The following is a 14,752-nucleotide window of genomic DNA, read 5'->3' as shown; positions in this document are numbered from 1 at the left end:
TTCATATTTATAAATATATAAATATTTTACATGATGACACGTCTACATTCATACTTTTCCTGTTTCTTCATCACACGCTTACCACACTTATCTTAGTAACGCAAAATACATAAATAACTATCTATTCCATTTTTCGCATCTGTATCCAAAATACCAATCCCTTGACTAGCAAGCGCTTTCTCTTTCAAAATTACCACTAATATTAACTTTACAGTTGAATGTATTTATTCTTTTCTATAACTGAACGAATTATTTAAAAAAGGGCCATGCTGAAAGTAAATGACACTCATATACATCACGTTTACAGTAGGTCATTACATTATGTTTTCTTCATTTGGTTTTCATGAACAAAAGAACTAGAAACTTTTAACACTTTAAAATAATAATCTTGTAAAATCCATGACACTAAATGTCATAAATAAAGCCTTTCTTCATTGCTATCAAAGTTATGGACACAAAAAAAGGAAACCTGATACATACTAAAATGGCAAAAGAATTACCACTTCCAAAATATTATCATCATTACTTCTACATACGTTATGAATAATGATCGACTAATTTTAGTTTAGTTAACAGTGATTTCCTTTTTTTAAGTGCTCAATCGAGTTTCATTATACAATAAAATCAGAAATAACCCACTTTAATTAATATGTAGTAACCATCCCATGCTCCAAAACAGCAGCTTACGAAATACCGTCCTTGATAATGGGAAACTAAGTAGTTTTCATTATCAACATAGAATTCATGTTTTAAAAAAACTACCTAATAACAATTATGCTTAGATGATTACCTACCCCAGGAGAATTTATTGCACTTTTTATTACTGTGAGTAAATATATGTTTCTAACTTTTACAGTGACAATATGAATTTAGCGCATCTACTTAGGCTACATATTTGTCGGAATTATAATTGAAGCAAATAGCAATGACTGCAAAGAATTGCCAATTTTCACGAATAAGCTTATAGTTCAGATCTGGACATCTGCCAACCAACGTCTCCTTACTAAGTATTAATACAGCATACAGTTTCCTTAAGGAGATCATACATTAAAAAAAAACAAAATGCAAGCTGCTGCTTCCGAATAAACTTCACGCAAAGAGAGAGAAAGAGAGAGAGAGAGAGAGACTGGATATGGTAATCACATTATGGGGAAAAAGGTAAAAGGAACCTCTTTTATGTTCTCTAAAGGGATTAACAAGAAAAATACACAAATCTCACAATAAGAAAGAAGTTTACTTATTTAAAAAAATAATTTAACAGATGTTGCAAAATACATGTTTTACTTAAACTCTGCCAGTATTTGCAAGCCCACTTACACCAAAAAACTTACGCCTTGCAAGACAATCTTTGCTAAGTATTAAGTAATAATGTGTCAGGAAAATGAATTCCTGTTGAAGTTTCAATGTTCATGAAATGATATTTTTCTTTCCATGCTTATAAAATAATGGACTTTACAGATATGATAACGGGGAAACTACGTATTTCAGCCAACTTACACTATTATCTTATCATTACAGAAACACAATTACATATGCGTTTAAAATTTTCCGAAAGTTACGTAAGACAATAACAATAGTACACATATTCAATATGTGTTTCAAGTAATACTCAGAGTAAAGGAACTATTAACTTAAAGGTTCTACTAATTTACGAAAAGTATACCAGTGGCAATTTAAAATATATGCCACACATTATGAAATGATTTATGTTATGGACATTATCCAAAGAAACAGGAACTTCCATTACACAACAAAAAGGGAGTATTTCTCATTATTTAATCATCACTATGATAATAATACTTAACAAATATTGCTGATAAACAATCAGAACTAAGGCACCTATAAATTAAGCAGGCTTACATTCTACTGAACAGGAAAAAAAAGTGTGAAAAGGAACACCAACGATAAAAAATACTAGAATCCTGGAGGTCGTATAAGAATACCAAATAACACTACTGTTTGAACGTAATTTTGTTTCCATTATCTAGCATATTGGCTCTTTTACACGTTTTTACTAGTTTTACAAAACAAGAATTCTTTAAAAATTTTACAAAAATGCACGGTGTTTTAACACGGCATCATCAGTTCAAATTGCAGTGAACTAGTTCTTTTACCAATTAAAATTTGTATAAGTAATATGACGAGTCTACTTTCAAGTAAACGAATTGCCTTTATTTTCTAACTTTCCACCATCTTCAACCCTCTTCTCATCCTGTTCTTGCTTCTCGTTCTTTATGTCTCCTTTATCAAGACGAGGTCGTTTCCTTCCCTTGTATGACCTACAAATAATAAAATAATTTTAGGAATGATCAAAAAAAAAAAATGGATCAAAAGATTGCAATCTTGGCCAAGAATTTTAGGAATAATCAAAAATAAATAAATACAATTTAAAAAATGCGATCTTAGCCAATAATTAGTGTTCGGATTAGGGGCCAGGAAAGTTTTGAACGGCCCCTAAATCGAGTTTTCGCACTTTTTACGGAATAAGCACATCATATTGAGTTAAGTGATAGTTTGGGCTTGGCTACACTATATGAAGTTCTCCAGATATAAAACAAAAAGAAAAATTTTGCCTGAAATATATTGGATCTTTCGATCCAACAATAAAATATACGGTGGATATATATGCAATACAATGGATGTCATTGTTTGTATGTTTTGTATTTGAATTCTCAAACTTGTACTGGACATGACAAAGATTACGGAAGACTAAAACGCAAGCAAAGTTACAAAGGGGTAGGTATATCGACAAGAATTTGCTGAAGACACAAAAGCAATTATCTTGCTATGTACGATCTTCCAGCAATATTTCTTTGCATTAAAGTCATTAATAATGTGCATTTTTTTTTAACAAAACCAATATTAATAATCTGTACCTTTCAATTTCGTTGGTAAGATGTTGGCGATGGAATACCTACTAGTATTAAATAATAATGCTAGTATTAACTCAACCGCTAACTAGAGCCTGTCTATTTCAGGTGTGCAATCGGAAAATATGCTAAACGTACTTCGGCTCCACCCTCACCTACCCTCTGACAGAGGAACCCCCTCCTTTCCTTAGGGGAAAAAAGTGAATGAACTCAGCTATGGTGCCAATTTGTCGTTCAGTCGTTTGGTCTTGACTAGTGAAGATCGTATATTTATATAATAATGATAATGATAAAAACGAATGTACTGAATTACTTTTTTACTTTCTTAATACATTAATTTTCATTTTCTTTCACAAACAAGTCAAAAAGTAAAATAATCGAGCACTGCAATACTAAGCATGCCGGACAGGATGATCGATTTAAACACAAACGGTGGAGTTTAAACATAAAAACATCCCGCACGAAAATGGAATAGACATTATCATTAAAACCATGTCATGAATATAGACTAGTAAAGCCAAGAGTATGAGACGTGGGAATAGTTGAACTTTTAACAGTGCACAGCTCATTATAGAACGCCACAACACTTGCGACTCCTGTGCGTTAAAGCTGCAATACACAACTGAAGAACGCTGACACAAAATCAGTGAAAAGGAAAGTATTACATTCGTTCAAAAGCTAATTCAATCCAAATCCATCAGTTGATACAGAGAAACCTTAACGGACACCCTTTTATGGACACGAAGAGTCTATTTTTTCTCCAGCGTTTTAATCCTTGAAATTGAGAGAACTTGAATTTCAACCCAAGAACCTGAAATTCTTTTGTCTACAATAAATTACTTTCAGAAAGAAGACTCTCCCATAATATAGAGAGACAGTCGTACCGCTAAAAACTCTATGCAGAAGTTCTCTTCCCTAACAAATTCACTCCTTTTTCCTTCGAGGCATGCATCATCCCGTGCAACTGAGATTAAGGGAACAATGTTAATTTTAAATAAAATATCAACGAGTTGTATCGAATTCCTTTCGAAAATCCTCCAGCAACTTGAATATTAACTATATTAGTAATGTATTTATTGTATACTGCATAGTATACCACTACTATACAGGGTGTTTCAAAACAACATCGACAACGTTTGGGAGGTGATCCCTGACACTAAGATAAGACGAAAAGTATAGACCAACTTGGGTGCACAAATGCTTCCTTTCGGAGTTATAAGCTGCCAAAAAAATGAAAAAATGAACTTTAAAGGTCCATAGCTCCAAAACTATGGGACATACGGTAGTCGGGTCAAGACTTCACTTAGGAACTAATACGCGTCCTATCCAATAATGCAGGTTTCAGAATCCTGCAGTACTTCTGCAACAATTTTTAAAAAGGTAGTTCGTGATTACTTCAAATTATATGCCCGTAGCCAAACTCCCTCTATAAAAATTGTTATGGAAGTACTTCAGAATTCTGAAACATGCAGTTTTGGATAGGGCACATGTCAGGAATCACTTAACAAACGTTGTCATTGTTGTTTTGAAACACCCTGTATATGTGAGTAATCTAAATTTGTATATCTCTGTAACAAACACCTCTGAATTCGGACAAATGGTCACCTCCTATTAAAGCCCGTTATTCACAGGTTTACTGTATTAAATTATTTCGTTATATAAAGGCAGCAATGCACACTTCACTTTAAACCCAAATGACTGAATAGTCCTCAATCATAATTACCTGTTGTCCCTGCGACCTCCTTCGCCTTCGTCCTCTGAGTCGCTGTATTCATTATCGGGAGCTATTCGCTTATCTTGCGACTGCTGAGATAATCTTTCATCTGGGTTAACTTTGTCTTCATCTTCTGATTCATCGTTCACAGCATCTTCAGGAATTGCTGAACAGAGAGCAAAATTTACTCTTAATGTTACATACAAAATATAAACTTCGTAACTCATCTATGCAAATAGCTGTACAAATATTTTTTCTGAAGAAATTTGCAAATTCCCCAAGCGAAAAGTTCTTAACATGCAGCTATTTCTGGATAAAAGCTTCTTTATAAAACTAACAATCAATAATGTTAATTTCTCCTACAACCTCCCTTTTTACAGTTCTATCATTTGTGATGCATTCAATTTAGATGTCATGAGTCAATTATACTGGCGGTGTATCAGAAAAGAATCTATTAAAGAATATTTAATGAACAATATCTTGCCTTCTTTCATTGAACTTAATACATAATACATAATTTACTTTCATCTTCAAGTATGACTTAATTAAAAACACGATAACACGTAGCTTTATTATTTGTTCGTTTATTATTATTCAAGGAAAGGGCATAAAGACAGTCATAATTTTCGGACTGAACAATAATTTCAGATGCATTGTAAATACGATTTTTTTTTCATCGAAAATATCTTTCCTCCTAAATCTTTCCATTAAATTAATAACTACTTACGTACTGAAAATTTGGTAGGCTTAAAAAAACATACATTTCTTCTATCAATTAAGTACAAGAGTCATAAATCTTGCAATAGTTTCAGAACCCAATCAGTAATCGCGTGTATACGCCGTGGTCGACCGTAAGCACGAGGTTAAACTGGTCCAAGAAGTAGTATGGCAAGTAAATTATTTAAACGGAGGCCGCCACTCCGTCAGTATCTTTAGTCAGCTTTTACTGGCAGTGACGATGAGTGTTCAACCACCTCTGATGCTGATGCGTGAACTGTTATTGTGAGAGTTCGCACTCGGGCTACGGCAGTAATGCAAAACATGCGAATGGGAAGGTCCAGTGAACCACAGCACAGCAATTTGATCGTTCCAGAAATTTCGTGTAGCTTGTAAAAATGTCGAAGATCACCCAGGAGCGGTCGATCCACCAGTACACGAAGATTATCAAATCAACTCGACATCTTCCAATCACCTGTAGTGTGTCTCTTTAGAACTCGGGAAAACCATCAAGATTTAACGCATTGTGCCACATGAACTGACCTCAGCTCAACCCAGAGGAGAGTGGTGTGTGTGAACAACTGCTGCAAAATCCATTTGATGTATGTTTCCTAAAACGGATTGTTACATGCGGCGAAAAGTAGGTGTTTTCCCGAAATCCGAATGTGCAAAAACAGTGACTGAACAAAGACCAACTTCCAGAACCGGTTATCAAACTGGGCCGTTTTGAGTATAAATTGTGGGGTGCTACTTCGAGGGGATAATTCACTTTCGTTCCTAAAGTTCATATCATTAATGCCGACCTTTATTCCGAACAGTTGGAGCGGATGTATGCTACACTACGCCAAAAATATCCTGCATTGGTCAACCGAAAGCGCACATTACTGCAACAGAATAACACAAACCAACACTCAATTCGAAAAACACAACATAAAATGGAGAAACTTTATGGCATCGAATTGATGTTACACCCGGCATGTAGTTCTGAATTCCCCCTTCGGATTACTATCAGTTTCGGTCTATGGCACGCTTCCCCAAATCACGATGCTTCACCAACCAGGACGAGGTGGAAACAGCAATGACTGACTTCATTGCTTCTAAGGATAAGACATGGTATCGATGTTGAATCGAGAAACTGGCAGAAAAGTGGTTGCATATAGTCTAAAGTGAGGCTATACTTCGAATGTTAACCTACTTTCCTTGTATTATAGTAAATGTTGTGTACCAAAATATTACAAGACTTATGACTGAGCCTTGTAGTTATTAGTAAGAAAAATCTAGTAAAAGAAGAATTAACAATGCACTTGCCTGTATAGCATCTGTTATATGTTTTTGTTATCACGACAGTAACAGAAATATAATTAAAACAAGAAAAACATAAGAAATGACATAAGTGAGAATATACTGCTTAATACAATTATAACTATTTCATCATAAAGTGCAGTGCATCTCCATTATGCTCCTCCCCACATTCTCGGAATTTTTGTAAATAATGCTATAATAAAATATAACAGTTTCAGAGTAGGCCGGGAGATTTTTAATACAATGCAGAAATTTGAGGACCTGCGAATTGTCACATAAACTGCGTCTTCTCTTTTGTGATATATATATTCTCATATTTTTTTTTTTTTTTTTCATATATATATAAAGGGTGAACCTGAAAGATGTGCACAAACTCCGGGAGGTGATTCGTGACATCAAAAGAAGACAAGGTCCTTTTGCATGTTGTCGAATTCCGCGTCGTGTACGAGTGACAGGGGGGTGCCAACTTGGAAATGACAATCGAATCCTGACAACTGGAACGGAACAGAAAGATATGCACAAACTGCGGAAAGTGATTCGTGACATCAAATCTAGTTAAATGTTGCTGTGAACATCAGCAAAATGGTACATTAGGCAGTTGTGCAGACAGAGATAGTTTGTGCACATCTTCTGTTCCGTTCCAATTATCAGGATTCGATTGTCGATTCCAAGTTGGCATCCTTGTCACTCGTACAGTCCGGAGTTCGATTTTGGTATGTCTCAATGTAAGAAATTTCTGTCCTACCAACGAAAGTATCTGAAGTACTACCTGACCTTTTTAACATATTGTCAGTTTATTTTTGTTCAGCAGTTTAATATTTACTGCACAAAAGTCCAGCCGATACAAATACTATATAGAACAAACCTGATTTTTTTAAAGCAAAGCCTTCTTGAGCTCACTTATGATCTAAAACTGCTCGCGCAGAGTTGCCAGGTAAGTTTCAGTATAAAACATTACCTTTACTTACAAGTGAGTATCTGAAGTCCAGTACCACGTTATACAAAATAAATACCATGCCAAAATAACTTTTTTAAGCACGTTAAACAACGTAAAACTGGCATTACTCACAAGATAATGAAATAATTGATAAAGTACACAAATGGATTGCTCCACAGGTAGTTCACTTTTCAAGTTGTTTTGTAAGAATAAATACAGTTCCATTACGAGTAAAGATATTATAGAAGCGTTTGTATTTTCAGAGAAGTATAACTTTACTACAGGCACGACTTCCTAAATTCCTTAAGACTAATAATTGTTTAGGGATGCACGCAGAGGCAGTCTCTCTTCCCCCGAAATTATGACTTTTTTGCAAATTTACTCTAATCTTACAAGTGATTTAAAAATTTTAATTTATTATCATCGAATTTGTATCCTCCTAGCTTTAGACCCCTACCGAAATAAGTTCTCGCGTGCCAGTAGTTTAAAATATCCATTAAAAAAAAGGGGAGTTGAGGGGTGCAGAAGAGCGATGCCACAAGAAATCGAAAGTCTGAGGGATATTACTGCTCCTTCTTGCTCCTCGTATTGCCACCATTGATCACGATAATTTTTAGCCTATTATTTTGCATTGCTTAAATTATGACGGCAAGAAGATTCCTTTTTCTCCTCCTTTACGATAAGTTAAGTGATTTACCCACAAAACATGTATTTAGTCTGAATTTTAAATTTCATTTTATAATAAACGAGGAGCCAAACAAAATTATTTACCTTGCTGTACTTTTCAAAACGACGATATATTAACTTACCTTGCACTTGTACTCCCGGTGCATGAGGTAACATTCTCAGGTTCTCGAACAACCTTGTTCTTAAAAAAGAGAAAAAAGTGATATAATATAACACAATAAAACATAAAACAATTATCAATCACATTCAAAGAAGTTCTCTGGAATAACAAGGTAGGTCAAGAAAACAAGTTTTGAGCACAAAATATTCAATAATACTTTCACATCTATGTATTACATTACAGATGCAGATATATGTAAACAATTGTTCACAATTAGCTGTGCAATATAAAGTACTTTTCTTTCTTACGTAGATATCCACATATTTACGTAAGCTGGCCTGCCTTGATATTAAAACGGACATCTCAATATTTATTTTATAATATTTAAGTATTGAATAACAGCGAAATAAATTGAAGGATCTGGTGGAAGAAGAGTTTAACGCAACTCTTTCACAGAAATTCTCTTTCGTGCATCATGTGGAAGCTAATGACATCTATCACGCGCGGTTTGAAGTTCTTTCCTGTGGGATATACCAAACGTTGTCTAATATCTTGTCTAAAATTTCTACAATTATAAATTGTTGTCTCCTTTGAAAAATTAAACGGCTTTTATTTCTTTCTTTACAAATTTGTAAATACAGAGTACACTCTTCTGCCAAGCCCTTCAGCCGTAAAGAGCTATCAAAGTATCAATTATTCCTAAGAAATTTCCTAATCAATTATGTCGTCAAAAAGCAGAGATAGGTTTCTCATTGGTAAGGAATACACCGAAAAGTCGAATTACTTTTTCTGCTGGTAGGTTGCTATACATACAAATTTAGGGCTCCCCCACTCCCCCCCCCCCCCAATTCCTACTTGTTTCAATTCAGTACGCCATACAAAAGTTGCGGAATGCAGAAGAAAATGTTTGTAAGAAATCCGTCCGCGTTTCGTGGGACAGTTTAGACCATTGGCCCTCGCTTAGTACTAAAGAGATGGAAGTAAACAATTTTGTAGAGGAACGAGGTGGGTAATTCTATACAATACAGGATAAGAAAAAAAAATATTACACTCATAGGACTCAAAATTCCTGGAACTCCTCCGTAGCTAAGCAGTTAGCGTACGCACCTTTGGCGTGGGAGGCCCGGATTCGATTTCCAGCGGGAGCTCATCTGGTTCGGATTCCACGTTCTATCAGTAGGTCCACGTCTCATATAGCCTCGTTGCTGGACGGGACGTTAAACTCAAAATTCCTGAGCCAGCTGTCCTGAGTGTAATAAAGAATTTCGTTGAAAATTCCTTCAGTTTATCTCAAAACACGACACGTAAACACTGGGATAGTGCTTCAAGGTCACGAGGAAGATGGAAAACAACTGCTTCATTAGAGAGATTGAAAATAAAACGATTTTTTCTTTGGGGGAGGGGGAAGAGATAAGAACTGATATGTTGGAAACCTTTTTTCTTTTAAAACCCTCATTTCCAGTTGTCAATCTGCTTTCTTAGAATAGATTTTGAAAGGCAGAAGGAAAACCAGGAAGAGGAAGACCAAGGATAGAATATCTAGACGCAGTTACAAAGAAAAGCCCTTATCAAAGAATAAAACAGCTCTCCCAAAGGAGGGAAAAGTTTTAAAATTTCCATGTTGCTCACCAACCTATGGTTGAAGTGGAAAAGAAGAATAGATTTTACAATTAAAGGACCTTTGTAACATACGATAATCATACCATATGTGATATACAATACCAGGTATGTAAGATGATTTCGGAAGTTTCTCTATCTCCTTTCTAAAGCAATTCTTTTTCGTTTCTATGTGTATTATTATCCAAGTGTAATGTTGAGTAAATAGGAGGTAGACTTTTAGTAATTTCCTTCCCTGAAGTGAAGCGGTTGTAGTATCTTTGATGCAAATGATGATATTAAAAAAAAAAAAAAAGTAATTATTGTAAGAGAAAACAAATTATATATATATATATATATATATATATATATATATATCGTTTTAATGCAACTGTTTTATTACTTGTATGAGTGTAATTATCAAAATGTAGTGTTCAGAAAGTAGAGATATGCCTTTTGTAATTTCCTCGTTTAACTGAAGCGTTTTCGATTTGTATTTGACACATGGAGAACGACTATTGACTGTTTGTACTAATACGCGATTTAGGATTTAGATTTCTGGGCTCTCGGCATCTTCTGGCCATTTAGCCCGTCACGTTTGAGGGATGACGTCCCTCGGCGAGCACAGTATCCGGAGAAAGGGAAGGAAGGAAGCGGCCTGTGACCTATAAATTAGGTACTACCCCGGCATTTGCCTGGTGTGAATGAGGAAAACCCAGGAAAACCTCATTCAAGGTGGCTAGCCTAAAAAAGCGTTTCACACTTTTTCGACCGAGTGCCCCCACCGGGAATCGAACCCGGAACCGCTCGCACCGAAGGCGAGAGTATTAGTACTAATACGCGAGTATCTACTACACAAAAAAATGGAACGTAGTTGCACCTAGATTATAGTCGAACACCGCGAATTTGATCGGAGTGTGAACAAAATTCGTTATACATGTTACTAAACTTACTTATATATAGACTGGAGAAACTCAATACATTTTTCAAGCCAATTCTGAAGCTAGGTGCGTACTTAGAAACACATTATAATCATATCAAGGTTATTATCTCAATTCAAGTAGTGATGTATATTTTTGGAGTTGGGTTGAGAAAATTCCGTCGTTGAGAAAATTCCTATAATCTGCTTAGAGATCATTTGATAATGGAATGGGCCAAATTCAATGTACGTGCGATTAAGTTGCCATCCAAACAGGAGGTTATAGAACTCCATTAAAGACTAAAGGAGATACACTTTTAGATATTTTAATAATTAATCTTCTTCCTAAGTAATATTTGTATATGGTCTTTTACACCTATTTTACAAAATACATTTTTTACACCTTATAATAAAAGGTTAATTTAACCATATCTACAATACTAGACTTAATCAATACAAACTGTAGAAACTATTGTGGACACTTACTTAATTTTTTCCAGGTACTCAGGTGTGTTTTGGTTTGCCATATTTGAAGGACTAATATGTAACTTGAAGTCTGGTCCGAAGTACTCAAAATAATCGTTATACGGAAGTTCATTGGCTATTTCTACACCTAAAGCTACTGATGTTTCGTATGTCCAACATCGAGACACATTTCTAATCGTATATCCACCACCACCAACCATGAGGAAAGGCAAATTGTACTTCTTCACAAATTCTACACATTTACCATGACCTAGAAAGAGAATATTACCAACAACATATTACATTAAAAAAAAACTTCACTTCATATGGACATAAATGAATATATTTTATATTCTGTGTACATAATTCCTTTGCCAAAATAATTTAATGTACAAAATGGGATTATTCACAAAGGTAATTCTTCTATTTTCGAAATACTTTTAAAATAAGGTTATTTATTTATTTATTTTAATGAATCAAGAAACACTTTTCAATTTCACTCAATAGTACTAAGATAATATTAAAACAAGAGATTTGTTCGGAGGTATATTTGTAGATCTAGGTACTGTCCCAGGCAACGAGGAAATCTGATAAGATCATTTTAACCCTTTCACTGTGGAAGGCGACGGAAAAAAAATTCCCTTACCTGCGAATGTCGATTATAGTCGACGTGTTAAAATTTGTCTGTATCTTGGGTTTGTCGATTGTAGTCGCCCAAGGTTTTCTGTGAGATTTCTATTGTTTATCGAAAACAATAGAACACAAACAAAAATGAACGGTACAACTGTGGCGACTACTCTGGACAAAGCCAAGATACAGACAAACAAATTTTAACACGTCGACTATAGTCGACATTCGCATGTTAAGGAAATTTGGTTCTGTCGACAAAAGTCGACTTCCTCTGTGAAAGGGTTAAAATGCAACAAACAAAAAGTTACCTGAATAAAACTTACAGTTGTAGTAGAGACAGTACCTGGTAGTCTCATGGCTAAAGTTCTTGCTTTCGGGACGTGTAATGACAGACTGAACCTCCTGCCGGCTCGAATATAAATCAGATTAGTAGTTCGGAACCCATTTTAATAGTTAGTCCTTTACTTTTACATAAAAACGTTCGAAAAATCGATGTCCAATACATCTAAACACCTTTTAAAATTTTTAAGATTTTTTTTTTTTTTAAATGACTGTATTAACTGTTCATGGTTTAGAGAACATTGAACGTGAAGTAGTGCGGCGAAAGGAACTTGTAATAAACAATAAGTATCGTGTGTGTAGAAGAGAATACATTTTTGTGTTTCTGTTTTAAATTATGGTATGATATACAGATTCTATACATTCGTATGTTTATAAAAAATTTACAGACAGGATAACAGAGAATTAATTTCGTATATATTGGTAAATATTCAAAATTGGATAGTGTTAAAATTAGTCAAAGCCACCAGCAAGCTTCCTTGTGGCCATATAGGAAGCATACTTCCCTTCAGTGCAGGCGACATTGTGTTCAAGTCTCTGAAATTACTAGTGACGGCAGCGCTGATACACACGCAAAGTAATTTAGTGTGAAATAATAAACTACGACAATTTTAAGCAGTGAATCTAAATACCGTGTCCATACGACACTTTATTACGCAATAATCAACAGTGAACTCTGCCATATAATTTTTTTCTATTTTTCCATGTTGAAACTTGTTTTTTCTTTATATATTTTCAGTACAAGAAAACACTAAAGTACTGTGTGTATGTTTTTCCTTTTTAACTGATGTTAAATTTCCTAAGTTCAGAAAAAATACACATCTTACCTCATTTCAAAATGGAGACAATGAGTAACAGCGAAGGAACCTACTATACATACGTAAAATAAAACTTTTGAAAACTACATCATCACACGCGAGACTGCTTTGTAGAAGGGATTGGATTATTTTTGGCACATGGTACATCATTGTGTCAAGAAGGTTTTACTGTTCTCAAACTGTTTCGAAATTCTATTCTAAACAGAATAAGGAACGATTTCTTTATCATTTAGGACGAAATCTGGTACATAGATAGAGGCTTTTATCATACTAGAACACAAATAATCATTCACTTCTGCGAACTCAACATTGTAGACTCGGGAGGAGGGATTTAAAGAAAGAAAGAACTTTCCACTAACGAGACCTGGTAAATATGTCTAAATTCAAACGGCAATCGTAGTTCAACATCAAAGGGGAAAAAAAATCATAAACCAGCAACTACACTAAGAATAGTTTGTATAATGAACAATAATACAGTAAAATCAGATGTTACATGCTAACACTAAATATCAACTGAAAGATAATAGTAATTATTTTCCGCTAACATTCGCAGATTATCATAGAACATCCATGTAACATGACTGAGTTTTGAAACATATATAACTCAACGCTGTATTCAAACCACATGATCTCTCACTGGGAATCGAAGCCAGGTCTTCCACACACAGGTGCGACCGCTACCTACATGACCACAAGGGAGCTGTGAGGAAATTTAATACTTTCTATAATTTTAAACGTTCCACTGTACGAACTATCACCGAGACTTGTTTCTTTAAAATCAACTAGTAATTGGATCAAGTTACTACTAATTTTCTATAGTTCTGAATAATCCTGTATATACATTTTTATATACGTATCAATACATTTATTCTATATTTTGTACTGTAGTCCAAAGGCTCTAAAATTTAAAAGTGATGCTTAAATTACTAACTACTTAGTTTTAGTTGACAAAATCTAATTCACGATCAATAACTTCAATATGAACTCCTGGAAATTAGTTATCCTAAGCTCTGAAGCAAACTCCTGAGAAAATATTAATAGAATATGTTATTTTAATACATTCAAAATACTTTTATTTATTTATTTATTTTTAAATTCAATTTATTATACACTAGTCACTTACCGCGAACAGTTAAATTGAAACATCCCAAGCGGTCACCAGTAAGAGAATCTGCTCCGCACTGCAACACTACAGCACTTGGTTGAAACGTTTCCATTACTTTTGAAATGATAGGGTTAAAAATGGATTCGTAACTTTCATCATCCATGCCGTCCCGTAAGGGAATATTAACAGCATAGTATTTCCCTTTTCCGGCCCCAATATCCTGAAACAGAAAATAAATAAAAAATAAATAAATAAAGATCTACTATTTTTAGAATTACACGTTCATCCAAGTCTGAAAGCTGTAGCAGCATATTACATCTACGTTAATTTTAGCAGATTGATAAAACTTTTGAAGTTCTGAGAAAAATATGTGGTACAAAAAGAGGTTAACAAAACGAGTGATTGGAGATACATACTGCGACCAGTCCGGTATGTTTTATCACCAATAAGAGCAATTAAATCGTGACGTCCACGATGGGCCAGAAACACAGCTCGCTGGATGCGAAATACATGGGGGGGGGGGATACATACAATGTTACTTCAAAAGCCTTTG

The 14,752-nt window shown here is 34.6% G+C and overlaps 1 protein-coding gene across 2 annotated transcripts in view; it reads right to left on the bottom strand.

Moving 5' to 3' along the window:
- Positions 1–1,213: 1,213 nt before the first annotated feature.
- The window catches only part of HDAC1 (histone deacetylase 1), a 45,254-nt gene continuing 31,715 nt past the window's right edge, over positions 1,214–14,752 (bottom strand). For both annotated transcript variants that reach the window (XM_081747090.1, XM_081747092.1), the window contains exons 5-9: positions 14,218–14,419; positions 11,329–11,578; positions 8,350–8,408; positions 4,594–4,750; positions 1,214–2,279 (exon numbers count right to left, since the gene is read on the bottom strand). In XM_081747090.1, coding sequence (XP_081603216.1) covers positions 2,153–2,279; positions 4,594–4,750; positions 8,350–8,408; positions 11,329–11,578; positions 14,218–14,419 — 795 coding nt within the window. In that variant the 3' untranslated portion in view covers positions 1,214–2,152. The remainder of the gene's footprint in view (positions 2,280–4,593; positions 4,751–8,349; positions 8,409–11,328; positions 11,579–14,217; positions 14,420–14,752) is intronic.

This window comes from Thermobia domestica, chromosome 18 (assembly GCF_964235325.1).
Source record: "Thermobia domestica chromosome 18, izTheDome1.hap1.1, whole genome shotgun sequence".
Taxonomy (NCBI): domain Eukaryota; kingdom Metazoa; phylum Arthropoda; class Insecta; order Zygentoma; family Lepismatidae; genus Thermobia; species Thermobia domestica.
The sequence above is the reverse complement of the archived record's forward strand: the minus strand, read 5'-3'. Positions and strand labels throughout refer to the sequence as shown.